A 27,030-nucleotide genomic window follows, 5' to 3' on the forward strand; every position below is an offset into this window, starting at 1 on the left:
TTGGTATAGCGCCTCTATAGCCAAGGGAATAGGACAGCATTCCCAGTATTTTCAGCTTACATCCATTCCGGCTTTGAGATATTTTCTGGAAAGAACATCTAGGACATCACATACGTTCCTTTGTAAAGGTCCATATTAAGAGGCTATGCACATACCCATGCTACTAGGACCAGTTGCCACGTATTATTAAATACTCCACTCTCTTTACAACACCAGCTACATCTTGTCAGAGTTGTGATTATTTTGAACCCCGTATCTGTAATAAATATATCATAAACATAGTAGGGTTGCATTGGTGTCCTAATTGACAAATAAGAAACTAGCAATCGCCAAAGGGCATCCTCATAACCTGTTACCCCCAAATCCGAGGCGACTAGGGGGAGAGCTGCCATTCAATTAGTCGGGTCTTATTGGACGCCAGCACGTTGTAAGGATGCCGCGCTCTTTTTCTTTTAACGTGATTATGTAAACTACGAGCCCAGCCAGAAGACACGTCTCGCAGATCTTAATGTTCTGGGACCCATTTCATTTGCTATCAGAGATCAAGCAAGATAATGTCTCAACAAGCCCCTAGATGGCGTAGTTGGCCCAGGAAGACAGAATCCATAGAAGCGTGGGTCGCTCGTGAACGTGCTCTGCCGCATGTACGATCACAACGATACTACGAACGAAAACATCAGTAAGCCGTGCAGCCCTCTCTCCCGCCAGCCGAACTGCACCAAACAGATTAATAGCTAGGTAGGATAAGACGGTTGTGTAAACGGGAGAGCTTGCCCCCATAGTAGATTGACGCGCTACGTTAAACATGCAATATGGGAATAAGGTGCTTATTCAACCTGTCAGCGTGACAAAGACCAGGCGGGAGAGGCCGACGTACTGCCATTCCCGAAACCACCGTCCATTCACGACTCAAGTCAGTCGGGGTGGTGTCTTTCGCAGTGAGGAAGGCCGTGGGCAATGCCAATGCCCCAAAGATGGCATTATATGTTGCCCAGGTTCGACATTGGTGCCGCCTGGCGCTCCGTCATGTTACTGGCAGGCTGGTCTGTTGGGAGAGTATGGTTGCAGCCAACTTCAGTCGGGTCAGGTCGAGGATGCTGGAATTCCGTTGGTGTTATTGCTTCAAGTCTTTGATCCATCGAGACGATATGGTTGCTTCTTGACCAGAGATGGAACTGCAATCCAAGTGTCCGCAACTCGACGTAGGACATCAAGGCTTCTCGCAAATACACAGGACGTATCAATTATGTCATAGGTCTTAACCAGACCATTCGCCAACGCTGGTCGACGACCACGTCCACTCGTATCAGTGCCGATCGCACAGTCAAGCCAGCCATAAGCCGCAACAGCAGCAGCACTTCCACTACTGCTTCCCGCATGAGACTGGTACCCATTCCCTCTGGGATTTAATGCTGTTGAATAGTCAACGGCATCCGCGGGTTCTTCTCGGGTTGGGTTATCACTGAGCTGAGCTTCGTCAATCCCAGCATGTGTGCGCCGTCATTGATGAGAGCCTGAATCACCTCAGCTGTGAAAGCTGCATGCTCGCTTAGATCGTAGTAGGCTCGGTTGCAAAGTGATATCTTAATGACATGGACGAGGAAATAGTCCTTTACTGCAACACGTAGATTTGGCGGGGAGTTGGTAACGAGTGTTGGTGCTCGAGACGGAACGGCAATTGCGAGGCCGGTATTGGAGATACTTGCAACCCCGAGTCGCTCAAACACTGTCAATGGCGATCTTATCCATATTAGTGGTAGTCAGAGGCTTCAATGGACAAATTACTTACAGATCCATGTTGGGTTTCAACCCCAAGAAAAATGCTCCTTTCTCATCATCATACAAACGACAGACGGGGTGAAGCTTATTATCGGTGTAGAATAAGGAGCTGTAGGAAGATGCGTTTCGCCGCCTTCAACTACAATATCGAGCCATTTCATTCCAGGTTCTTTCAGGTATTCCCAAGGATCTTGAGGCAATCTGGCCACGACGCGGCGTCGTGATAATTACACCTGAAAGGAACAGGTTGCGATCATAAACATCACAGCCGTCCAGCTTGTCTAGCAACGTCTTTATCCACTCTTTGCTAAGGGGTACACCGTCATTGTTCGCAAGAACGGCCACGAGTAGAGGTTCCAAAGGAGTGTCAGCTTGGGGCTGGAACTAGTTCATTTGGGTCAGATGTAAAGAGCTTGTAGCATTACGCAGACGAACGTACAGCGACGGTTCCTGTTGTGACATATCACTTGCCTCCAGCCTCAAAAATAGTAGTCGGGTTGAGGGCGGCCATCGGAGGAGTCATATGAATAGTTTTCTGCCCTGCCACTATTGAAGGAGAACAATGAAGATTTCTGTGGCATCGCAACAGCGAGGAGGTTGGTTTCACTGAGTAATCGTCCTCCGTAGAACAAGGACATGATTGAGGGGGCGAAGCCAAAGCTTCAACAAGCCAATGATATCGTTGTGCAGCTAATGGACACAACATTTCTAGTACTTCTGTTACAAAATACGTCGCTCATAGGCAGTCTACCTTGAAGCTTCGAAAGAACCACCACTCGATATTCTTATTGGGATTGGATCTGTGATTCGCGGAGAAGCTTCACTGCAAGCTTCCTGCCTATCACCTCAGCCAATGCTTTTATCCAGCCAATAAAATCTCATGGACCAGTCTAGGCGTCTTCTTCACGCCCAACATCACCGAGGGATCTAATCAAGAAAAGCTTGACTTATTAATTACTTTCCATCGTGCCACTCAAATGCCTGCGAACTGCCAACTCGGCAAGCTAAGAACTGTAGTCAGACGGCACAGACGAAGCTAACTTTCAGCTTTAATCGAAGAGTGGATCATGATCGTCCAACTCTTTATATGAAACCAGCCTTATGCCCTTTGATGTAACATCGTGTAAATCGCCATGCCATTTTGAGCTAGGAGTGCGAGGGGCGCGAGGGCAGAGGCCGTGATGCGCAAGTCGACGTATGGCTCGCGATGGTCACCTGCAACTAATAGCGGCGCAATCTTACCCGAATCCAGTTTGTCGGTCTGTCGGATAAGTATAAAGAACCCCGACTTCCGCTAGTCAGACCCGCGACCTCGACAAGCTGCCTCGCCTCATCTTCTCTGTACCCAATTGACACCGAAACCTCTGTTCAATCTCTCATCATGAAGTTCACCGCCGCTCTCCTGCTTCTCATCCCCCTTGCCGCCGCTGGCCCCGCCATCAGCACTGCTGAGGGTCTCCCAGACCTCGCTACCTCCGGCGAAGACGGCTACAGCCTCTCCCATGGGGAGGCTCTCCAACTCGCTGCCAAAGTCTGCCCTGCCAAGTTCCCCCGAAAGTGCTCTATTGGTAACTTCTGCTGCCGCACTAAAAAGTGTTGCAAGAAGGAATGCTGCAAGAATACTGCTAGATATTGCAGCGCGGGCCGATGCTATCGATAATTGTTAATAGGGTAAGAAATGAAGACATTGGTAAGCTGTCATGGACTGAGTTTCACCGTAAACGCTAATGCAGAGTTTCAGGTATGTGTGGTGTGAATGTATATAGTGTACAGGAACGTATTTCTGTTGAATGGAATCGCAACCTTTCGTTGCTGTTATGTCACTCCATTCCCGTCCAAGAAACACCATTCTGAAGCACTCCAGCCACAGACTGAAGTACTTTGGAATTCGGGGCTGAAAATCCATAGTTGATCATCGAGAGAGTTTGCTTTTATTATATGTCCCTCAACGTGCTCATTCCAGGCAGTTTCTGGCTCCTGACTCAACCAACAGCGTAGAATAACGTCTGTGCAGCCACCCTCCAACTCCGCCAAAAGGATCCTCCTTATCACTCGCTTCTTTCCTTCCATCAAACGTGATGACCTGGAGTTTGAGAACGGCCACCTGCTTTGCTTCATCTAGCTCCGCGCGAATCTCAACGAGATTGTCGACGTCCATGGGCGACGGAGGTAACTGGTGAGGATCGAAGCAACCTCTCATCGTGATGCATGTTGGAGTTTTTGATAGAACCACAAAATGGTTAGTGAAGTATGTGCCTGTTGCGTGTCAGAAGAGGGAACAGCAAAATCAGGAATAGCATACCTGGTTCATAGGTAGATTCTCGGAGATCCTTCTTCTCCCATAGGTCGTTCTTGTTTGCCTCGTTCTTGAAAAATGTCATGATTCTCCGTTGGATACCATATCCTGCTCATCATCAGCATTATAGATAAATCACCGGTTCTCTTAATCCTTACCAAATCCTCCCCACATTCCCGCAATGAATCTCTCAACTAACTTGGTCCCTCCATTCTTTGCATCCTCCAAAAGCACCTTATCCAGCTTGTCGAACGGCACCTCTCTCACGCACGAGTCGGCAGAACCCGGTTTATTCCAAGGATTGATCTGCTTCAGCAGCGGATGCTCATACAATGATCTGCCATTATCCGGTCCAAAGGGCTCAAAGTAACATTTCCTTGTGACGAGGTGAAAGCTTGCTGCGCCGGTGATTGAGACTCCAACAGCTACTTTGGCGGCAAGGATCAGCCGTTGGCGGAAAAGAGGCGATATCCGAGACATGATTGGTGTTTTCTGCCAGGTTGACCAACAGACCAGACCTTACGCTGCTGAAAAAGGGAGAGGCTGCCAGGAATAAATAAATACTGGCCAAATTTCGGACTCACTAGAATGCCGAGGTCCGGAAAGACAAGACTTATATAGATCTGAAACTCCACATATTCGGAACCGTTTCCATAATTTACGGCGGTTGTTTGGACAAATTTGATGTTAGCAGCTCCAGCTCGTCAAGACTTGGCAACATTTGCTCAATTTGATTGGATCGTGACATGTACCCACTAGCGATTTCCCGCTGACGGTGTGAATTTCCCGCTTATATAACCAGTCTGATCCATACTGCTAACCCTAGACCTGGGGATTCTTGACAACCGCGTTTACAGCATCGACTACAGCCTGCGATATAAATTGAGGCCATTCCGCTGCTGGAAATATCCATGACTAGACATTCTTTTAACACTAACGCAACTACACGTTATCCGCGTGCCCTATGCCCTAGCGCACGATTCGTTCAGTGGAATCTCGTGGAAGATCAGATCGCTATCGGTGTTCCAGCCATTCTTTTGCAAGTGCTTGTCATATCTGAAGCAAGCCGAATGCGCCCACAAACTGGCTTCCCATCATTTTAATCACCTACCAACAGTCATGGGAATTTGTACTTCAATTTTCAGATATTAACATATCATAACGCTCATTGTGTCGTCTGTAACCCTTCACAAAGTGAACGCCTCCAGATACAGCGCCATGCCGGACCTAGACAGATACCTGATCTCGAATGCGCCTTGTAGTGGGAGCGGTACCCAGAAGTGATGTGGATCAACGGGTATGGATGATCCGCAAAGCCTTCATTCCGTGAACAATAAAGTTCAGCCGGCATCCGAATATCTCAACCCTACAGCCTCCAGCTAATATCCGGCATGACCGTCAGCCACACGAGGCGTCAGAGTCGATGAACTTCCCCGGACTTGGCCCCGATTCCAAATTGCACTTGTATCTGTCAAACGGACCTGTGCAGTCCAATACGAAGCCTTCCCGAGATGGTTCGCTTTTCTAAACACTAGAATTATGCGAAACAGCTTTATTCAATGCCGAATAAGCACAAATCAATAACCAGGTCACAGCGCTCAGTTGATGATATCATTGGCTTGCCCTGCCGGCAACATTGCCGCAGCCAAGACCCATCCTCACCACCAACAGATTAACCTCGTGAACCCAGACCCTAGCTAAAGCCCTGCCAAGAACTCCCCGCCAATTTCCCACTCGATTGCATAGCAAAAACAAGCCTAATCTGTATCCCTGGAATGCATAAGCATATCCCATGAAGATCTCCGTGGCGCTCTATTCTAGCTCCTTTTGGTGTGATGAGCACGGACTAACACGACCCATTGGTTTAGAGTACGGGAAGCTCGTCTAATCCAGACCAATGGACATGGTATGCCTGGATTAGCGTCGACAAAGCAAAACACCTAGTCCGTGCCCCTGAATTCTTAATGAGACAGTGTACCCCGTCATACAACGGGTTTTGAGTTGTTGGGTGCTTTTCTCCTCGATGTTTCGCCTGCGCGGTAGACCACCATGAAGCTATTCGCAATACTACGCTTGTTTATTCTCATTTTACCGTCTATATTTCAGCAAGTAGGCGCTAGCTCACCGACCACCGCTCAAAGGCTAGAGGACGCGTCGCAGTGTGCTGTGCGTATACCCCATCTATCTCGCGCTATAGATTTATTAATCAGTTGTAGATCAAATGTTTCTCGCAATTCGTTGATAAGCCGACATTCTCGACCGCCAACAAAGAACGAATATGCCATGATCACAAACTCAGCAATGCGGTAGCCAGCAGTATCCGCACAGCATGCCCGATACGAGACCTATTCGGTAGGGAACCCTCAAGATGGGCTTTAAAAGGATCAAGCTACTCACATTCACGGTTGCTTGGCAGACTTTCTCAAGCTTGAGCAAACAAACTGCGGCAGACCAGAGCTCGACAACGATCACAACATTAGGGGGATAAACTACACGATCCTCGGGATAGCGGTGTTTTCCATCGTCCTTCGAACTGTCACGAAATCTTATCGCTTTTCACAATGGGGTGCTGACGATTACCTCATCATCGCGGCGTCGGTAAGGATTTTCTTTATGCGTCATGCTGATTTACTAACATTCTAGGTCTTTACCGGAGTTCAATGCATTATCATGGGCCTGAGTGAGTTCTGAATCATATAAATGTCCAACCAGCTGATTATTTATTCTGTGTAGTGACATTTGCGGGCTTGGGCCGGAATATCTGGACACTTGACGACAGTACCATTACCACGTTTCACATGGTGAGTCCATACACTTACCCAGCAACCTCGGCTAATAAATATAGTATCTCCTCGTCGTTCAATATGCCTACGTTCTAAGTCTCTGCCTCATCAAACTCTCAATACTCTATTTTTTTCTCCGAACATTCCCCGATCCAACTTTCAGATTGATCATCAAGTATACTATCGCATTCAACATTGTCACGACAATTATTGTCACCATATGCGGCGCACTGCAGCGACAACCAATTCACTTACTCTGGGATGGATGGAAAGAGTATCCTCCTCGCGGGATCACACTTAATATCCCAGCAATCATCTTTTTTCACGCTGGTGTTAACATTGCTCTTGATGTCTGGATGTTTGCGTTACCCTTGACGCAGTTATATTCTTTGGGTCTTCAGCCGAAGAAGAAGGCTGGCGTTATGGTAATTTTCGGTGTTGGTATTTTGTAAGCCTCCCATTCTCCGCTGTAGCATTCATGTTAACATTCGTCTAGCCTCATTGCAGCCAGCTGTATCCGCATCCCCTACTTACTCGACTTCACAAGAACGTTGAACGCATCATGTAGGTAATTCCCATTCCCACCAAACTCTTTCTCTAACGGTCAAGCAACAGCAGACGCACAAGGATTCGTCGTATGGTCCAATATCGAAAGCGGCGTAGGCATCTTGGTAGCCTGTATGCCTCACATGCAACCAATCTTCCGCGCTATCGCAGCACGAGCTAGATCGTGGAACATTCTACCTAAAGGCTCAAGCAGCAGCACAGAGGGAATATTTGTGCAAAGATCTCTGGCGACCATTAAGATGTCAAGGACTGATGGGACTACTTTGGTGGAACCGGATGACTTGGTTTTGCATGATAGAGGGGGTTTGTTGAGTGAACCTAGTCCAGCGAAGAAGGTTGATAGTAAGTTCGGGAGTGTGAGTGAGACGGGGACATTAGGGTGAGGCATTCGGAAGCAGATAATGCGTTCCATTAGTTGATTCGGCATTGATACAATTTCGCGGGTTTGTATCGGAATCTCTTGGAAGCATAAAGCGTTGTATCAGCATAGCATAATGGTCCATCCACTTTGAATCTATTTATATCATTCTAGCTTTCCATCTACACCACTACCTTTCGTGGCTTGATAAACACTCTGTCAGGGTTCCTAGTCAAAGACGACACTGGTTTAGGCTTCGCAACGTCCGCTGGCAAGGGCAACAACTCAAACGTCCAGATGACTAGAGTGAAGAAGATCTTCATCTCAAGGTAGGACATCCTCCTCCCAAAGCAACCTCTCGGACCTAGCCCAAAGGCTTGGATGGGGAACGCCTGAGAATCGAAGCTCACGGCCTCTTTCCCATCTGGACCAGCAGCCGTCTTGAGCCATCTCTCAGGCTTGAAACTCGAGTAGTCATAGTCCTTCTCCAAAGGTTTCGGTTTGCGAGATTTGACCCATTCACTACTTCGTGACTCGTCGAAGTCGATTGGAGGTGATAATATGCTTGGACCGTTTGATAAGAAGACAACCGTGGTGCCTTTTGGCACCCGAGCACCAAGAATCTGTGTGTCAACTTGCACTTCTCGGAGAGTCATACCAAAAGGATACGACAAGCGAAGAATCTCTTCGACGACTGCATCGAGGTAAGGAACACGAGCTTGGATAATCTCAACGAGTGAAGGCGCACGTCGCTCAGATTTAGCTTGAGGGTAGGCTTGTTGAAGCGCGTTGCGAAGTTCGGATTGAGCTCTTTGCTCGGCGCTGAGATAGCTTAGGCCCCATCGTACAGCTGAGGAGGTTGTTTCATGGCCGCCAATAAGGTAAGACATCATCTGGTGATACGTGTTAGCACGACGCTCTTTATCGCCTTTCATAGGGCACTGGTACTCACTTCACTAGTGATCACTTGGGAGTAATAATCAGGCTCTCTCCCCTCTTTCTTCGCCAATGCCTCTTCTCGAACAGAGATCTCATCAAGCGCACACTTCATAGCCTCTCCATTCGCTCTTCGCTTAATGCCATTGGCGATTTCTCGCTCCTGCAACTGCTTGGTAAGGGCAAAGGCGTTCTTCAGGGTTGCCGAAAAGCTTCGATACATCCAATGGAATAGCGGGGGAGAAGGTGTCTTGATGATCTTGGCAACGCTCTCGGCGACAGTGGCCAAGGCGTTGAGCTCTTCATTGAGAGGGAGTTCTTTGAACGCGATTTCGCCGTCGATCTGGGCTGATGAGGTGTTGGTATCTGGAGTGAGCTCTTGAATTTCTTTGACGAGTTGAGTATGTTGAGTGTCGAGACCAAAAGCGGCGCATACAATGATATCAAGGGCGGCGTTGTGTACATCCTTTGAGGCTGAGAAGAACTGTCCATGGGCGTGCTCAGTCTTCATACCCCAGAGCTCAACCAGCCGAGAAAACTTGTCATAAATTTCGGGCGCAGATACCTTTACTCAAATCAGCCTCTTGATCATGAACTCGATACTCTTATCTCACCTCTGACAAAAACGACGGCGTCATCAAATTCCTCACAAGCTCTTTATTCTTCCTAAACTGCGGATCCGAGCTCGTAAGCGTGATATGCGCCCCCGGCACAACACAGTTGAAAACAGCAGTGCTCGACGTCCCTCTATCAAACTCCTTCACCCGATGTGTGCAAATCTCAGCGGCCTCATAATGATCAGCGACAACAACCCACGGCTTCCCAAAAGGGCGGATAAAAGCCTGGAATAACGGTGATTGGTGTTTAATAGCCTGAGTCGCTAACCAGTCGGTCAAGCTCCCGAAAGCCTTGACGTCTGGAAGATCGCCCAGGATACGATTGGTCGCGGAGACGTTATAGGGGATGTCCGCTAAGGGACGGGGTAGCATTGAGCGGTAGAGGGTGTAGGCGATGCCTGCTAATAAGAGACATCCTAATAAGACCCTCGTGGACGACGAGTCTAGAGCATCAAGCAACGACATGGCTGCAATTTCTCACTCCAAAATGTGATAAAGTGAACAGACCCGTCAAAGCGGACCTACGGGCATATTTATCAAGCTCAACATGGAGATAACAAACTGAGACAATTAATTCAACGTTTTTGCTAGCTACCCCTAAAATGGTTAGATAGTTTCAACGATGGTAAGCCGCAATGGAGAGGTGCTCCAATTACAGGGCTAGCATTACGAGGTTGGTTGCACAGTTGGGGCCTCGCTAAAGCCCCTTTAAAATCTGATGTGAGAACGCCAAGGCAATTTATTGGTATGACAAGATCATCCCTGGGACTTTGGTGATTTTGATTGACGAAAGCGCCGAACAGAGACGTTTATACGCCAATTGACTGACTGTGAGTGAGACAGTGATTGTTCTGTAGCTGATACGAGGAGATGCTGAAAGGTGGCGCTCGTCAGATTGCAGGCCACGTAAGATTCTTGATGCAGTGCTGATCTGTTTCGGAATTTCATAACCTTACTATTCATGGTTGTTAGTGCCTCCGCGGTTGCCCAGATGCTGCAGTAAACCGTTGAGATTTAAATGCCACAAAGGGATCGTGCAGTAATGACTACCTTAGGCATGAGATAGCATGTGCCACTTTCGGTAGTTCACCGCTGGACCAGTGGTATCCGGGTCTCCGGAATCGGCTCTCGGCATCTTGACACAGACTCAAACCATAAACACTCATGCCCACGCTGCGGAGGAGATCAGACAAATTTACTGAATGCCGAAGTCTGCTTATATGGGTCTTGGTGCAACGATTCCCCGACGTTGGTTGGGTGCACCTAACAGGGATGCTCCACTGAGCCTTATAGGGCACGCGGGTGGCCCCATTCCCCTGCGCTGAGATGCCTAACTGCCGAAGGCAGAAGTGCTATAAGCTCCAGTTATGCTCACCACAACCAACCAGCGCCAACAGAGCGGCGAGAGATTCAGGCAAGTTGTGTAAGGATCAAGATCCATTGGTTTCCGTACTCGAACACTCCAGGCTATTTAATGGCATGTATATCACTGTCTTCTCATGCAAACCACGAGCCTTAAACTCTGTTAAGAAAAGAACAAAAGCATTACGATCAAGAACAACAGCAACATGGCGTCCGATCGCGTTGAAGATTCCCGAAAATTGGAGGACAATGAACTCATCTCCAATGTGGATGTTGGGTCGGATACTGACCAGGCTTTGGACGATGGCAGTAACGCCGTGAAGGAAACAACTTCTGATGATGCACCGAAACCTAGATCGCCTCCAGAAAATTTATCCAAAGTCACTCAACCTCTCCCCGGACATGTCTCAGGGAATCATAAGACTGATCAACCTGCCGGTCGTCAAGATACTCATGAGGACAACGTAAGTATTTGTATGGTAACCTTTAACCCGAATTGGTGGTTAACAGTCTAATAGACGGGCAACAATGAGCAGGACAATTCTGCAAATGCAGAAGAACCCAAAGACGAGGAAGTTGAGAAGGCGACGACAGGGGATAAAATACAGTCCGTAGTAAGGATTTCTTATTTGGTTTCGCGACGTATTATTGATAGATGGGCCGTAAGTTGGTAGGAGAAGGCCGTAGAGACCACTGAAATTAAACTTAAATCCAAGCAGTATAGTTAAGAAAGAGAGCAAGGATAATTAGTAAATATGTAAAATCTATTTATAGATTAACAGTTTAAGGTAAGGTTGTGATAATTAACAGTCATTTATAGTTAATATTTAGAAGGCTAGAGCTAATTATTTATTAATTACTCTAAGAAGCCTTACCCTAATCCTCATTTTATTACTAGCTAGACCTCTATGATATGAGATTTCGGATGCTTTTGATTTAAACTTTCTGTGTATTTAAGTCATAGTAGTTATACTATGAGCCAGATTGGTAGTAATAGAAACCTCCCATTTTCATCTGCTAGCACCTGGTTGATGCATTGCCGTCAGGGTCCCGTCTAAAAGATCAGATGTCTAGAGACGCCTGCGAAGGCATTGGGTACCCGGGAAGATTTTCAATAGAAGCTTACATTGCAATGGGAAAAAGAATCAAATCCTAATCATCTCTATTAGCAGCCTAAAGTTTAATCTCATGGCTAGCAATCATTCACCAATACCCAACATTTAACTGAAACTCACATATATAAGCCCACATTCCCTTGCCCTGTAAGTCTTTTCTTTTGACTCTTACACCACTTCTACAAAGGATGACAAACTCGAAAAGCTCGAATTCTTCATTTTTGCATCGCCGCACCCCATGGTCCCGTCGCCGCAATGCCAATGTCCCCGCCTTACAAGAAGATGAAGAGTTTCTTCTCACGAGATCGGCATTAAATCTTATCGAAGATACACAAACAGCATAGACAACAAGCTCACTTCCGATAAGACATCCCTCTCGGGTCAGTCACTAGATCCACAAGACGATATCGGTTCTCATGGCGGCACACTGCCATGTGGCGATGGTTCTGCTTCTATTCAGTATTGCAGATCCTGTCAGCTAGCCAGAGCTGCTTCTGGATATGCTGAGAGCGTTGCCAGGTTGATGGATCGCTTATACTGTGCGGCGTGTAAATGCGAACACCCCGCAATACTTTTTTCTCTGTCATCTCGCCAGAATTCATCGTCGTCCAGAGCCTGCATTGCGCATGGAGGACATTTGAGTGTTTGTCTCCATCTGAAACTCTCGTTGGAAGATATCAGGTCTTTGCGAACTATGGGAAAATCGGTAGATCTCGACTGCGAAGAAGGGGCATGCCCATGCCCCGGCGCCAAGATCAAGTACTTCGTTTTCGACTACTCTCCAATGCACGACTTTGTCTCGATTGGGTGGACCGCATCACTAGATCACCCAAACCCCAGCAGCTCTTTTATGCACCAATGTATTTCGACAACTAGTCAACTACATGCACTGTGGTCGTCATTATTTTGTCCAGCGTTTGACACAACTCCGGATCGCCTATTTCAACCAGATCAATTCACAGACTTTGCACTGGCGACAGAGCCACCAAGGCTTAAATGTCTCTGCAGTTGTGGATTTGGTGTTCACTACGATCAAGAAACAAACATGGTCAACGCAGAGTGCCTCTTGCACCTATCGGATAGTCGAGATAATCCCAGACCACTAGACTGGATTGAGATGCTAGACCCAAGGCAGTTACGGCCACTTCGAGGATCCTGAGACTCAGAATATCACTTGGTGTAACGATCGTTGCTGTATGACAACACGCGAGTTGATTAAGTTCTATACCATCATCAAGTCTTTTCAAGGTGACTTCTCCCGCAAGAAGTTAGCAGACAACCTGGCAGATTTAGACCACTCAGTTAAGCTAAAAGTGGAAAGTTCTATGCGTTCAATGCCATCATGCTGAATAGGGAAAGAAGATGAACTGCATTACTTGCGTTCGCCAGGATGAACTACCTGTTGCTGATGCTATATAGGCGAAAGCAGACATGGGGGCTAGTTAGGGAAACAAAGGAGAAACAAATCAACAAGGGATCACCCTAGTCTAGTTCGTGCATTGGCCAATCCAAATCCACTTTCGACGTGTCGCGCGTTTTGTATGAATTCTAATCATTTGCCAACTTCGGACTTAACTTGGCAATAGCAAATCTCATGGGCAGACATTCTGGTTTATTTCATTTAAAATAAGCAAATTGATACGTTCGAGGTGCTGTGAAGTGACGAGGTCAAACCCTCCTTTGTGATATCAGTTACCTCGTCGCTCCCAACCCCATCTGACCTGTCATCCCCTGTCGTCGCCTGCTCAACTTCCTCGTCCTTGGGCTTCACACGAAGAGTTTGTCATTTGTGAGTTCATTGATTGGTTCAAATTAGATCAATTCAGGCTTAGCATTTACCGTCATAGGTAGTCGGGGAGTCAGTTGGGCTTTGTAAGTTGCTATTACGCCAGTGCACTTTGAGAGGGTCGGCATAGAGAAATAGTGACTTCAAGGACCGAACCATAGTATGGCTGAAATAACTCAAAACCATCATAAACCATATAAACACGTGAAATTAGATAGCGCTTATAGGTCTAAGCTACTAATAGGCAACACCGAGGTGGCAGTATGATTGGACAACTCGTAGGCCGATGGACCTGAACGGGATTGAGGGAAAGGTGTTCCGGTATAGAGCATTGCGTATTGGCAATTTCTCTGAAAAGCTCCGACAGGCACCGAGAATGCAGTATCCGCAGGATATCGCTGGGTGACGTAGTAAGGCGACTGACCCTCATCGTACCAAAGCAAATGGTTTGTCGGTAAAAGGTCATCGGCGGCGGGAGGAGATACAACTGCAGGCGGTATCTGGTGCGGCATATGAAGAAGAGAATAGTCGGTTTGGACCAGACGATCGAGCACAAAGAGACTCCAGTAAACGCAACGACGTTCTTCTTCCTCATACGGGATCAAGGCTTCCCGCTCATCCTCAAGGTACTTCCCGGGGCCCACGTGCAGAATCAAAGCCATAGTATTAGCATCTCCAATACTGACGTAGGCACGCCCAAGGTCCTCGTGGCTATACTCGTAGAATGCGAGCAGAATAGAACACTGAATAAGCTCGATACTTGGGCTATTAAGGGCTCGCAGGATACTTAAGATTTGCTTGGCAGCCCGGTAGATCGGCATATCGACATTCTCCTCTCCTTTGATACCTGAATCGTCGCTGTGAGAAAAGAGCTGCATGCATACAACCAGAAGGGTAGTAGCAGGGTCCTGAAGCTCTTGATCGGAAAAGGAGTCGGAGCCGGTATTGGTGCGTAAGGCGAAGAGTTCTGGATGAACTATAGTAAGGTAGGGGTTTATAGTCTCCAAATAGTGTTTAATAGAGTGATCCGGGATGGTGTTTCGTGAGGAGAGTAGGCTCAAGATCATAGAGCTGGAAATGTCAAGGAATGGCTTGAGCATCCCCGGTATGAGAGGTGGAGATTTTATGGTATGCTCCGGTCTTATGACAGTAGTGACTGAGGGAGTATATACATAGTCATAACAGCATTTGTGACTGAGCCTGGCCAGTTAGTCACAGTGATAGATAAACTGAGAATAGCTCTTGAAGCTGGACAGATTTCTACATACCGCTTACAGCGCGAACAACCGGGCAACGATTTGTCGCATTTTTTCTTGGTACGTGTGCACTTTTCACAGGCTCTATCAGCCTTTTTCAACCCTTCTGAAAATGTAGGGCTTGGTGAAAGTGATGTGAAGCGAGGTTTGATAGATCTGCATGAGGGACTCATGGTGTCTTGTATATGCTTTATACAAGTATGCCTCCAGATGTGAGGTCTGGTAAAATGGAGTTTTCGGAAGGTCCTCCTGATAATATGGTGTGAGATGTAGATCTTAAGATAAATACCATAAAGGGAGAAACAGAGTCTTGGTATAAGCAAGAAGGGAAGAGTGCTATTTAATATTTATGCGACATAGAAAGTTACTACTTCCTATTTTATCCTTGACTTTAAGGCTGCAAAGCTAATTAACCGCTAGTTTGGGGGCCATGTAGGTGTCACAAGCTATGTGAAGAGGGCTGAAGATGTTATTTTAAGACAGGAGGTTGAATGCGCAGTATTCTTCCCCCGAGTTAATCTCATCAAAACCGTTGCTCTGACCATACAAGCTGCCGAATCACAGGGATTATTTCCCTCTGGCGTTATCTGTTCTTGGGGAAATTTAGGGCCGTGAGAGTGGAACTTTTCCAACCAAGACAATTCAGGCTAGTGACTCGTGATACGACATTGTCGGAGCAGGGATCAGGTCTTGACTGCATAAGTTAGTGCAGTATGCAACGGGATTATCCGTACTGTTTTCGTTATCTGATCGCTTACGTTTTTGAGTCCTTCTGAAAAGGTCTAGATGCGTCGAGGACGACAAGGGTTTTCCTTGCCGAGCTGTCAAAACAGCTTGCGCAGCAATCCTGCTAAATTATTCCCACGTGAAAGGATTCTGTGATAGACAATTACAACTGGGTTTCTGACCTGCCCCTCCACCCGCGATGTCAAGGTACTAGCCAAGTGCAGTTGACGGCTCGCAACGGGCGTAACAAACTTTGCCGTTTCTTCAAGCTGTTATTCGCGCCACCTGGCTGCGTTATTAGGACCCTCGCGTAGCAGAAAGTAGCGTGCATCACGTGCTGGCCTGTATGGACTCCAGGCTGAGGTATGTCTGCTGTGGCATCATGCCCCCTGTCCACATCATAAATCCCACCAATAGGTGTATGTCACGACTCAAGACCAGACGATATTGATTTTCAGCAGCCCCACTTTGTCGCGGTCTTGGAGGGTTTCCCGACGCTTTCCGGCCGTCGGACTGAGAAGGTAAATCCCGACGATGACTTTGCTGCGGCGGTCTTGGAGCGATTCCCGACACTTGTCAGCCGTCGGGTTAAGTAAACAAATCCCGACGTCGACCCCACTCCCATGGAAACGCTTGTAGACTAGTCAAGTTTTAACCCCCGGAATCAGCTGGGAGTTATGGGGACGTCAACACAGGATACCACTCTGAAGCGCGCAATTCACGATACGTGGGTTAGCGTATGGATCAAAGAATTCAGTAATTTCTATTGTATGCTATCAGTGGGACTTTGTAAATACGGCCCGAGAAGATAAATATGCCCCCTTCATCGCTTTCTTTATATTATGGTCAGACGTTCCGCCATCTCACGTCTCGCATCTCTCCTCTCCATGAGCTACCAGCACGACGGACCTAACGAAGCGGCGCGACGAATATACTTATGAAGAAATCCTACAACTCATCACCGTGTACGCAGCTATAAACGCAAACATTCACCCTAGAATACAGAAGTCATGTTATACCTCACCAGGCGATAGATCCCCCTCAGGCTCATCCAGCGGGAGATGGTGTTCCACCAGAAATCTCACCATCCACTTGTCGAACTTATAGGTTTGCATTGCGCCGGGCCTCGTACAAGTCTTTTGGAACAGTTCGAGACGTTTCACCTATACTTTCTGTCAGAAATTTTGACTGCTAATACAAGTTTCGCTACTGACCGAGTTTTGAATCGAAGGCCAGTATTTTTGAAGCTCATAGATGGTTTCATAATTGGACTCCAGCTTGGCTCTGATATCAGCCGTGTCATCTTGCTGGCCGAAAATGAGTGTATGCAGCAGTACCGCAGAAGAAGCAACTGTCATGTAGCCCACTCCTCCAAAAACCATTGCGCAATTCGGAACTTGGCGCGAGAGTTGGACGAGTTGACTGATCGACCTTGCGTGATACTTGCAGAGCTCGGCATACTCGATTGTCTTGGGTGTCTGGGCCCGATTGAGGTCCAGGAATCTGAACAACAGAAGCACGAAATGCTGGTGGTAGCCTGTATGTATGGCGAGGAACGGTCCCCCAAGACTTTTGGCACTGTGTGCCCGAAGGTTCTCCTCTGTCGCTTTCTTCTCCTCGGGAAGACCCGCTTCCCAAAGTTGTAGGCCTTCTGCTAGATCCGCGACGCGTTGCATCACGTAATCTTCGGAAAGATCCTCCTGATTCCACTGCTTATTCAAGTCCCGGATAGGCCCCAGCTTCTTTGCAAGCATGATATTGTATGCCCAAAGTCCCAGTGTACGAGGGCGCGTAGGGGATCTCTCACTACCTTGGTCAACATCCAGATGATGGAAAACATCTTCATCCATTGGCAGGGGAGTCTCCTGATTCAAGTCCGGCATCGCGCGACGCAGGTTGCGACCGACCGAACTCCAACGGTCCGCCATGAACAATGTCCACCACACCCTGCATTTTGTTTCACGTAAAACCTCAGAGTCCTCCGGATCCGGACGATCCAGACCAAGAATTTCGGCCATACGAATGCCAAGGGCAACAAAGAGGGCTTCAGATTCAGGATTCTTTGACGAAGACGATAAATTTGCGAGCAGGACGCACGTCTGGATATTCTCAAGACAGATATTCTCCATATCCTGCTTCAGTAGGCTTTTGGCCTTTTCCATGAAAGCAGGCCCAAGGGATGCTATTTCAGGCTTATCATGGAATCGACAGCCAAATGCCAGTATGGCGGACAGCAAGGCATCTCCCAACGTATCTTCTCTCACTGCAGTTCGCAAGGTGGGTAGATGGAAGAGAGTATGAGGTCTGTCAAGTATATAGTAAATGTAATTCTCCACAAGTTCTTCGATGAGGTCATGCGAGAGAGAAGATTGTGGGCTCAGATCATTGTGTTTGGCCGAGACGTGCTGTGGCTGTGGAGAGACACGTCGTGGCTGAGGAGAAGTCGGGACGAGGGAACATTGATGATGCTGTTTCTTAGCACAGGCGTCACACGGACCTCCAGGTTTTGTTCGGAAACACTTTTTGCGCCTCCTTCTGCACCTCGAGCACGCCGTAGGTAGTTTCATTGTGCGGTTTCGATTGGACCTCCATAGGCTGTGATAAGATGAAAACACATGAAAAAGAGGGGAAAGAGTTGTGAGGGCCAGGTTACTTAATCGGCTGACTAACAATATTCGCTGCATAAGACTAGTTCAGAAATAGCAGCTAAAGCGCCCTGTTAGTTAACCTTGTCCAATGCAGATGGATGCAGGGTCTCGAATGCCTGGTCAATACAACGGTATAGGGCGGCCGCTGCTAACCATTCTTGTCCAACTCAACGTCTACGTACCTACAATGCTTCTAGACCTGGCCCTGATTGTGGATCCCTTCCCCGGCATATGTAATCGATGCACCGCGCAAACTTCGTTCAACCGACGACTTTACCCTTCTCAACACCATTTTATGCCATCAACTCGCTGTTCTTCACAGTAAATTAGGCAGCGCTTGCCCACTATGCTCTTCAGCTCGAAGAAGGCGAACCTCTGGTTCTCTTGCCTCATTCCTTGCACTTGTATGGCTGTCTACGGTTATGATTCCTCTACTTTCAACGCAGCGCAGGGTTCAGTCCATTTCATGAACTACTTTGATAATCCCGTATGCTCCTTTCCACCCAACACCATGCATCGTTTAGCCCTTGATCTGAACTATTTAATGGCCAGTCCCCATCCACTATCGGCTCCGTCAATACCGCGATGAGCGTAAGCAACATCGTTGCAGGTAATCGTCCATCATTTCAGGTCATCGGCTTGATGCTCATATCGTTCGTCTTACAGGCGTTTTCCTGTCGGCTCTGGTCTCCGACCGATTCGGCCGCAAATGGAGTATGTGGGTGGGCGCCATACTTGTCATCATCTCGACCTTTGTTTCGGCGTTTACACCTCCTGTCATCGGTGGTTTTATCGCCGGTCGCGTCATCACCGGTTTTGGCCAGGGATTGATGATGCCGGCTGGACCGGTTTTCATCAACGAAATAGCACCGGCCAATCTTCGGGGCACTATCATGAGTTTCTGGCAGCTCAACTTCGCTGTGGGATCTTTTGTCGCATATTGGATCAACTACGCATGCTCCAAAAACGCCGAGAGCCTCGGAGAATGGGACTGGAGAATCGTTATGCTCCTTCAAGTCTTTTTTCCTGTCATCATCATTTCGGGACTTTTCTTCTGTCCTGAGACTCCAAGATGGTAGGCCGTTGGAATCCCCACTGTCTGAGGCAGACAGGATGCTATTCTGAAATGCGATGCTCATCAAGCTGCAGGTATGTCCAGAATGACAGATTTGAAGAAGCATACGATACCCTCTTGGAAATACGCGACGACCCAGACCTCATTGCCCAAGAGATGCAAGATATACGACAAGCCATTGCGTTTGAAAAAAAACAGACAAACAGCACTTGGACCAGATACAAGTTGCTGTGGACGGATAAATCTGTGAGAAGGCGTATTCGTAAGTTTTATTGGCCCTGTTCATGCTCATTGCCTGACTTCGCTAGTCCTCGCGGCTGCTATCAATATTGGACAACAACTTACCGGAAACAACTCCCTCGCAACATACTCTACCATCATTTACAAAAAGGTCTTTACTTCAAATAGTCAGATCCAGCTTATCAACGCCTTAGCTGGAACCTTTAATATTCTTTTCACTCTGAATGCCACCTGGATGACGGATTTCCTGGGCCGAAGACCTATCCTCCTCATTGGTGTTGCTGGTATGGCAGTCTGCATGTTTGCAGCCGCAGCCGTCGTCACCGAGACGCCGACTCTTGAGGATGGATCCAAGTCTTCCAGTGTAGGCATCGCGACCGTCTTCTTGATGTTCCTGTTTGCACTGTTCTTCAAGCCTTCTTGGGGTGCAACAGTGTGGATCTGGACTTCAGAGATCTTTTCCATGAACATTCGTGCGCAGGCCGTTGCTATGACCACTCAGTGTCAGTCTATCGCAAGCATCATTCTCCGCAAGTATCCATATTCGCTTTGCCCGACCTGATAACTAACAAATAGTGCAGAACAAATCTTTCCCATATTTCTTTCCGCGAAGGGATTGTATGTTACTCCAATTCTGCCTGAAATCTCAACGTACTAACTTGTTTTTGACAGCTACGCTATGTATATGTTTGGTGCTATTAATATTGTTCTCTTTGTCTTCGTTTGGTTCTGTATCCCAGAAACTAAGGGGGTGTCCCTGGAGCACATGGACGTACTATTTGGTGGCGCAGATCACGCAGATGTGGGAGCTGTCATCGTCACTGAGAAGACTGTCCATGATGACATGGCTTCCGTTCATGCCACAAAGACCCCGACGGTTCGCCAGGCCAGGTATGACAGTGCTGTGTGAGCGGATGGAATTTATAAAATGTAGGCATAGCATAGTAAAGGCTATATAGCTTTACGTTATCCAGGTCAGTAGGTAATCCAAGCAAAGAGGAGTTAAACAATTTTAGATATTTAATAGAAAACAACTGGTTTAAATACAACGTTCAGTACAATTATGCGCGACGGTACCATAAGCCATCAGTGAGATCTGTCTTCAAGCTCCAACACACATGGCTCCTTTAGTTGTTCTTCATACATCCAAAGCAAAGACCGAGCTTTTTTCTGATCCCTGCAATGAAATCTCGATTATGTACGATATCCAGGGTCTTGTTCTCAATACTTTGGAAGGTCATGTAGAGGCGGCCATCAAGGACGGGGATGTCGATGCGGAAATTGTGAAGAGCATTCCAGTAGCGGCCTGTATTTCTCGTCTCTTTTGAAGCTCATCTTGAATTTTCTCAGAAAAGCCCGGAGCCGCCTTCGCAGCCACAGTAGCAAGCTGTGGAAACTCAATGGTCTTAGTACTGCCTGACAGTTTGTGGATGACCATCTGAGGAATCCAGTCGCATGCATCGCCCAGACCTGACGAGTTCTGCATTGCGATGATAGCCGTCTCAGCTTCGGGTATGAGATAAGCAGCCATGTTGAATCCTTGGATGCAAGTTTTTTCTCCTCGGCCAATATTCCCACGAGGGCGGCAACCATGCCCTTGGTCACAGACCTGATGAAATAAGTGGTATCGCCATCCGGGGCCTTCTGAGCTCCAACGTCTCGGAAGCCAAAGTGTTTCACGTATGCTTCCTTTCCGCCTGACACAACAGACAGCGGCAGTCCAGTTGCGCCGCTGACGTTACAGATATAGCCCATCTGAGGCTCAAGGCTCGTCATGACGTCTCGCATTTTGGTGGGGGATTGACTAAACATGATGACGGCTGTAAGTGATGAGTTTTGTTTGTCAGTGTGAGATATTCTGTACGGAGAGAAGTAAACGAAACAAAAGATTTCTGTGATAAATGTAGTTCAATGGTGTGGTATGGTAATGCAGTGTTCTTTGTTCTCTCATGTGCGGGCGTAACCTTGATGACTGAGGGGCTAACAAACACTGAATTCAGTTCTCAAAACGCATCACCGGCCCAAAGCCGTTCCCACGCATCCTTACAAACCTCCGTTTCCAGCCTCTTTAGGAATTCATCCATCTTGACATCCTCTTCCCCCTCAATCCTCACAACACCATTCTTAACTCCACGCCAGCCCTCGACAGGAAGCTTGAGCTTACCCTGACCGACGCCGTAAAAGTATCGTCCCTTGAATGGCTTTTCGCCACGCTGCACGGCATCGCACTCTGCCTGGCACTCTTCGCATATCATGCCTGATGCAAAGGTTACGTATAGATATGCGGAGCGATTTCCCCACCATTTGAACTTGCGCACTGGGTTACAGAAGCCACCGCAGCTGTAGTAGGTTTCATCGGAGAGGAGATCTCCCTCGTCGGTGGGTGGAGGACCGGTTTCTTCTTCCTCGTCGCTTGTGTCGACGTCTTCTTGATCTTCTTCAGCGGAGTGCTTTTCTTGTGGAACCACCTTTACATCTTGTTCCTTTGGGCTTTCGTCAACCTTTTTATCGTCATCCGCCTCTTCTTCAGCCTTGGTCTCCTTGTCTTGATCAGGATTAACTATCCTCGAAAGCATAGCAGACCCAACAATACGAGCATATCGACGCAACTTCTCGTCGTTTCCAAGAGCTTTACTCATCAGCGCTAATGTTTGCGCCAGCATCCAAAAATACGGCGCATCGTTCCATCCAACTGTATCGTTCAGCCCAGCGAAACAGTCATCCAGCAGAGACTGAACCTTCTCCTGGAACTTCTCCAAAGGGCCCATGACGAGGTACATATACGCCAGTCCAACTCGATGAGAACTGGTCCAGAACGCTGAAGTTCGCGGGACATCCAGAGACAAAGGGCGCTGCATGAAATTAGCCTGAGAGGCAAGGCGTTCAGCTTTGTACACGGGATTGCGAGATTTGCGGAATAATTCCAATTGGACGTTGGTCATGCAGTTCACAGCGCGTGTCATCATCCATAGCGCTGTTCCACCCAAGATCGGATACCTGAAGCCTGTTGCACGGCTATCGAAGATCTTGTCAAGTATCTCAAGCGCTTTTTCTGGTTGGCGACATACTTCAAAGTATGTAGTCGCAAGATCAAGGCGCACAGGCGTAGCGGCATCGAGGTTATCCAAGAAGTCAATCGCTTCCTCGTAGAACTTGACCATGAAGTCCTGTTCACCTGTCTCTGAAGCAATGTCGCAAAAGATTGCATGTCTGTCTTCTCCCTTGTCGGCGTAATCGGATGCGATCCAGGTGATTCTCTCAAGGAGGCTCCATTGTTTGAGCATTTGAATGTAGGCACTCTTGTCTGCCTTTCTCTCAACGACTTGAAGCTCGTCTACCAGATCTTCACCGGGGGTAATTCCGTCGGGGTCACTAGCTTTCGCTTTGGCGAATGACTCGAGGGCGGCGTCCAATTGACCCAGTTTGCGCTGAGCTCTAGCATATGCTGTGTACACGATTCGCTTGAGGGGAGGAGGAACTTCGTTGTTTGGCAATTCATTGACTGCACGACTTGCAACTTCGAAAGCTGCTTTCTTCTTCTTTTGCTTCAAAAGAATCAGAGAGAGGACGTTTGACGCTCTGTACCACTCATGGTCAGCTGGCTTGCAGAGCTCTAAAGCTTGTCGGCATGTCTTCTCGGCAGGCTCGGTGAAGTTATACTGATCGAGGACCTCTGCAACGGCTCGATATGCTCCTCCGTCAGGCTTGACATCGTCGCCAAAGAGGTTCAAGACACCCAAGGCAGCTGTGGCTGCATTATACGCCTCGTCGTCACTAGCTGTGCGGTTCCGATCCTCGTACTCTTTTGGGAAGTTGATCGCGGCTTGGTCCATCAGTAGCTTTGTCGAGCCAGACTAAGATGGGTCAGCCCTGATCTATACTTAAACAGGATATTACTTACCGCATTTAGGACACCTTGAACCTCTTGGTACGCTTCTACTGCCTCCTTCGGGGTCTGTGCCTGGTACAGTTGTTGGAGAAAGCCCTTGGCAATGTCAAGACGACAAGCTGGCGGATCTGGACCAACTCGCTTCCACCACTCGATAGTGAAGCCATCAAGCTTTTCACTGATCTCTGGTTTCTCAACCAGCTTTGCCCACTGAGACACCTTCTCGTTGGTAACGGATGTACCACCGCCAGACCCTCCATACGTAACACCAGACTTGCTTAGCATCTCAGCAAGCCCTGTTTTATTAGCCATCGTCTCTGAGAAGGCCTTGAGAACTTCAATCTGCTCATCAGAAGTATGCTGTTCTGCATCGGTCTCGACGAAATGCGAGATCAGAAACAGAGCAGAGTACTTGAGTAAACTCTCATCCACTTTGCCTCGGTGAGATCGCAGAAGCTCCGCACTGGTCAAAAGCATCCTTCGATTTGCTTCAGAAGGTCCCCATCGAAATTCAGAAGCGCCGGACGAGATGTTGGTGAAGTAGTGTCTCATGGATCTCTCTTTGAACGTGACCGGAAGCGGCCCATCGTCGTAAATACTGTCATGCTTATTCTCCTCGTCCTGCTTCAAGTCTTGCACAGCGGTAGTCTCACTAGCTGCAATCCGCGCCAGGACTTCTGTGTCGTAGCCAGGTCCACCGACTCTAAGGAACTTGTCAAACAACTCCCGAATCTCTTCAATGTCAAAACTATCGTCTTGGGCGAGGTATTTGAGAAGGGATTGAACCTCGGTGAGGGTGAGGAGTCGTTTGGCAAAAGCGACCCAGTGGAGCAAAGTGGCAGAGACTTCTTGATGTTTGGTTGGCATGCGACGCTGACATTCTGCGAGCAAGATCTTGTAGATATCATGAAGGTTCTTGGGCATCTCTTGGCCGAGAGCTCGGAGGGCAGCGCCCTCGCGACCTAGGTTGTCAAGACGAGCAAGCAGATGCTCAGCATAAAGCATGTCTAGAATAATTGTCAGTCAAGTGATCTCTATATGAAAAAGGACGTTCTTACTTGGAGAGACTTCTTCAATCGTGTCAGCGACTCTCTGCTGGACGTAGCGACTAAACCTCTTGAGATTATTGAGCGAGTTGATACGATTCCAGATCAGCGCCCTCATATCTTGACTCTGTTTCTTCTTATCCGCCTCAATGCGAACAAGCTTCGTGCTCTTGGGAAGATCATCCAGCTGCTCAGGTCTCGAAGTCACAGCAAGCGATATCTTCAGTCCCTTCTCGTTGATGAAGTCCGAAAGAAACAGCTGAAAGTCTTCGGGGTCGCGAAGCTCATCCAGTCCATCGAAGACAATGAACAAGCTGAATTTTGACTCTGGTCCGAAAACTGCCCCGAGGAGGTGCTCTACGAGATGCTGCCACAGATCGGTATCAATCTCAATGTCATCCCTCGCAATCTGGGCATTGAACTTTTCACAAGCTGCGTGGTTGGTCTCGGCGATCTGGTTGATGACGGTGATTATACCACATAGAAAGAAAGCGAAGGCATCTTCCTGCTCTCGGAAATAAAAGTGTGTGACGCAAGTATTCCCTGTTTCGTCTTCGTTGGCTCTCTGGGTGAGCTTGTCATGCACTGCAGCGGCCAAGTGGCTCTTGCCACTACCAGGCTCAGCTGTAAGAGCGAGGATCGGGCGTTCTCCATCTGGAATCTTTAGCCATTCCTCCCATTCCGGCTCAGAGAAGACCCAGCCGCATGAATCTGGGAGAAGTGTCTCTTTCAGTGTCTGGTACTCGTGGCCATCGTTGAAGACGACCGGCATGGCATTTCGGATGCTGTTTGCCGAGGCTGGTTTCTTCGCTTGAGGTTTCTCCGTAGACCTCTCTTTCTTCTGGCCACCGAAGAGCTTCAAGATCTTGGCAATGTCACCCTTGATGTTCTCGGTGTTCTCTTGAATGGTGTCAATGGTATGTCCTACACGCTCGAGCATTTCAGCATGCGACCTCTGGTTCTCGTCAAGTTGAGAAGCCATTTTGAGAGATTCTTCGGTATTGCTCAAAATAGCAAACTCGGTCGCTTGCTGAAGATGCTCAAGATTCTTGTTCATGTTCGCACGTGCACCACCAAGCTCACCATCATCGCCTTTGAACAAATTGGAGATCCATTTCTTGAAGCGACCGAGTTCGATGTACTTGTGTGCGAAACCGCACATGGTAAGAAGAGAATTAAAAACTTCCATCAAGCAATTCTGATACGCTTTGTACTTTGGAAGTCTTGTCTCCAGGATAGTAATTCTTGTGAGGAAGCTGTTCATATCCTCAAAGAACACAATGATGATGTCGTAATCGGCCGATACAGATCGGCAAGCCTGAAGCATATAGGTCAAGGCTGTTCCGATGGCGGCAGCTGGTGGAAATGCTGGTGCTGCAGCAGCGATGATCTGGTTGGCGCCCTTCTCCACCAAGTCCAGGTTGGACGAAAACAGACTTCTCAAGCGATCGACTTTGCCCTTGTCGTGTCTGAATTTATGAAAGTTGTTCATCTGGTCAGTTCCAAAGTCAAGCATAGAATTGACATTGTCGAATTTTCGCTGGAGACCAAAACCAACGATACTCTCATAACTCTTGAGAGCTTCCTTCCACAAATCGGCGACATCGCGATCATCGTTCTTCAGCTTCTCCTCCAACTCTGCCTGCGCCTTTTTCGCGATCATGGTGAGAAATGAGTTTAGCGCAGTTCGCTGTGGAGATGTCGGAAAGAAAGAAACAAGAGGAGGCCTACGGGACAAAGGGAAGAAATAAATAAGCTGACAATGACTGAAACGATCTACGGTTGCCTAGAGGATATGGTGGTTAAATATGTAACACTCGAGCAAGGATCGATGTTCTCGTGCCTCATTTACGATGTGATACTCAGCCGTGATTGGATGACTAAAGGTGAGCTGAAAGCGTTGGTTGCAAAAGTTGTATGCAGTCAGCAATTAACAGCCCATGTTGATTCCATCATGGATCAGAAGGCCTGTAACCGATTGGGGCATAACAATCGCATTTAGGTGGTTTTCCCGCGGCCCGTGGCTAATTTTAATCGAGCTACAGATTACTTTGTACATAGCGTGTAATAATTCGCTCAGCGAAGATGATACAGCTTCAATGCTTCATGCGGCTCTCTCTTGAGATCACGTCAGCAGCCCAACCATTGGCGTTCAGCTTTCTACATCAGTGAGCCTATAATTACGAATTGAGGACAAACTTTGACTCAACAGATTGTCGACTGTTGAAGCACCTGCTACGGAGTACAAAAAGAAGATTCCAAATCTGCATCCTTGTTAAATCGACCTGTTAGTGGGGCTCATCAACCCAATCTTAGCCTTAAAAGCGAGCTAAGACAAACCTGGTAAGACTCTGTGTTAGTCACAACTAAAACTGGATTAACCAATGGTCCGAGATAACAGCTTCGAAACGAACACTCCGAATGCAACGGATAAATAATTATTAATATACCTATTTCCCGGCACTTAATAAAATCTTTGGCATATGCTGCTCCATTATAGTAAGCTTTTGGCCGGAGCTATAGCATGGGATATTGATATACTATGATTCCG

General features: G+C 47.8%; 10 protein-coding genes across 13 annotated transcripts; 3 read left to right on the plus strand and 7 right to left on the minus strand.

Annotated features, from left to right (window-relative positions):
- Window positions 1-1,122: 1,122 nt before the first annotated feature.
- Window positions 1,123-1,797, minus strand: FOIG_09480 (uncharacterized protein; the record flags this gene model as incomplete). Its single annotated transcript, XM_031209756.1, has 3 exons — window positions 1,123-1,467; window positions 1,524-1,740; window positions 1,790-1,797. 3 exons carry the CDS (start codon window positions 1,795-1,797, stop codon window positions 1,123-1,125), a joined length of 570 nt encoding a protein of 189 aa, XP_031060843.1.
- Window positions 1,798-3,733: 1,936 nt separating this feature from the next.
- Window positions 3,734-4,555, minus strand: FOIG_09481 (uncharacterized protein; the record flags this gene model as incomplete). Its single annotated transcript, XM_031209757.1, has 3 exons — window positions 3,734-4,035; window positions 4,082-4,183; window positions 4,234-4,555. The coding sequence occupies 3 exons, from the start codon at window positions 4,553-4,555 to the stop codon at window positions 3,734-3,736; spliced, it is 726 nt and encodes a 241-aa protein (XP_031060844.1).
- A 1,569-nt stretch (window positions 4,556-6,124) lies between these two features.
- FOIG_09482 (uncharacterized protein) lies at window positions 6,125-7,808 on the plus strand (the record flags this gene model as incomplete). Its single annotated transcript, XM_031209758.1, has 8 exons — window positions 6,125-6,241; window positions 6,292-6,427; window positions 6,492-6,673; window positions 6,719-6,755; window positions 6,809-6,876; window positions 6,921-7,306; window positions 7,355-7,422; window positions 7,474-7,808. The coding sequence occupies 8 exons, from the start codon at window positions 6,125-6,127 to the stop codon at window positions 7,806-7,808; spliced, it is 1,329 nt and encodes a 442-aa protein (XP_031060845.1).
- Window positions 7,809-7,965: 157 nt separating this feature from the next.
- FOIG_09483 (uncharacterized protein) lies at window positions 7,966-9,817 on the minus strand (the record flags this gene model as incomplete). The annotated part of the gene is made up of 3 exons (XM_031209759.1): window positions 9,334-9,817; window positions 8,736-9,284; window positions 7,966-8,676 (listed from the first exon to the last, which is right to left on the minus strand). Exons 1-3 carry the CDS (start codon window positions 9,799-9,801, stop codon window positions 7,966-7,968), a joined length of 1,728 nt encoding a protein of 575 aa, XP_031060846.1. The 5' UTR covers window positions 9,802-9,817.
- A 1,087-nt stretch (window positions 9,818-10,904) lies between these two features.
- FOIG_09484 (uncharacterized protein) lies at window positions 10,905-11,426 on the plus strand (the record flags this gene model as incomplete). The annotated part of the gene is made up of 3 exons (XM_031209760.1): window positions 10,905-11,162; window positions 11,217-11,312; window positions 11,373-11,426. 3 exons carry the CDS (start codon window positions 10,905-10,907, stop codon window positions 11,424-11,426), a joined length of 408 nt encoding a protein of 135 aa, XP_031060847.1.
- Window positions 11,427-13,820: 2,394 nt separating this feature from the next.
- Window positions 13,821-14,699, minus strand: FOIG_09485 (uncharacterized protein; the record flags this gene model as incomplete). Its single annotated transcript, XM_031209761.1, has 1 exon — window positions 13,821-14,699. One exon carries the CDS (start codon window positions 14,697-14,699, stop codon window positions 13,821-13,823), a length of 879 nt encoding a protein of 292 aa, XP_031060848.1.
- Window positions 14,700-16,594: 1,895 nt separating this feature from the next.
- Window positions 16,595-18,181, minus strand: FOIG_09486 (uncharacterized protein; the record flags this gene model as incomplete). Its single annotated transcript, XM_031209762.1, has 2 exons — window positions 16,796-18,181; window positions 16,595-16,744 (listed from the first exon to the last, which is right to left on the minus strand). Exons 1-2 carry the CDS (start codon window positions 18,146-18,148, stop codon window positions 16,595-16,597), a joined length of 1,503 nt encoding a protein of 500 aa, XP_031060849.1. The 5' UTR covers window positions 18,149-18,181.
- A 324-nt stretch (window positions 18,182-18,505) lies between these two features.
- On the plus strand, window positions 18,506-20,593 carry FOIG_09487 (uncharacterized protein). Of its 4 annotated transcripts, XM_031209763.1 has the most exons (6): window positions 18,506-18,839; window positions 18,896-19,304; window positions 19,379-19,566; window positions 19,613-20,074; window positions 20,126-20,162; window positions 20,217-20,593. In XM_031209763.1, the coding sequence occupies exons 1-6, from the start codon at window positions 18,815-18,817 to the stop codon at window positions 20,452-20,454; spliced, it is 1,359 nt and encodes a 452-aa protein (XP_031060850.1). In that variant the 5' UTR covers window positions 18,506-18,814; the 3' UTR covers window positions 20,455-20,593. The 4 variants fall into 4 exon arrangements, with proteins under 4 accessions (XP_031060850.1, XP_031060852.1, XP_031060851.1 ...); XM_031209765.1 differs by having other exon boundaries at window positions 18,896-19,566; XM_031209764.1 differs by having other exon boundaries at window positions 19,613-20,162.
- Window positions 20,594-20,781: 188 nt separating this feature from the next.
- Window positions 20,782-21,075, minus strand: FOIG_09488 (uncharacterized protein; the record flags this gene model as incomplete). Its single annotated transcript, XM_031209767.1, has 1 exon — window positions 20,782-21,075. The coding sequence occupies one exon, from the start codon at window positions 21,073-21,075 to the stop codon at window positions 20,782-20,784; it is 294 nt and encodes a 97-aa protein (XP_031060854.1).
- Window positions 21,076-21,506: 431 nt separating this feature from the next.
- Window positions 21,507-26,270, minus strand: FOIG_09489 (uncharacterized protein). The gene is made up of 3 exons (XM_031209768.1): window positions 24,492-26,270; window positions 23,446-24,440; window positions 21,507-23,398 (listed from the first exon to the last, which is right to left on the minus strand). The coding sequence occupies exons 1-3, from the start codon at window positions 26,140-26,142 to the stop codon at window positions 21,548-21,550; spliced, it is 4,497 nt and encodes a 1,498-aa protein (XP_031060855.1). The 5' UTR covers window positions 26,143-26,270; the 3' UTR covers window positions 21,507-21,547.
- Between the last annotated feature and the right edge of the window lie 760 nt (window positions 26,271-27,030).

Source organism: Fusarium odoratissimum (genome assembly GCF_000260195.1).
Source record: "Fusarium odoratissimum NRRL 54006 unplaced genomic scaffold supercont1.15, whole genome shotgun sequence".
NCBI lineage: Eukaryota > Fungi > Ascomycota > Sordariomycetes > Hypocreales > Nectriaceae > Fusarium > Fusarium odoratissimum.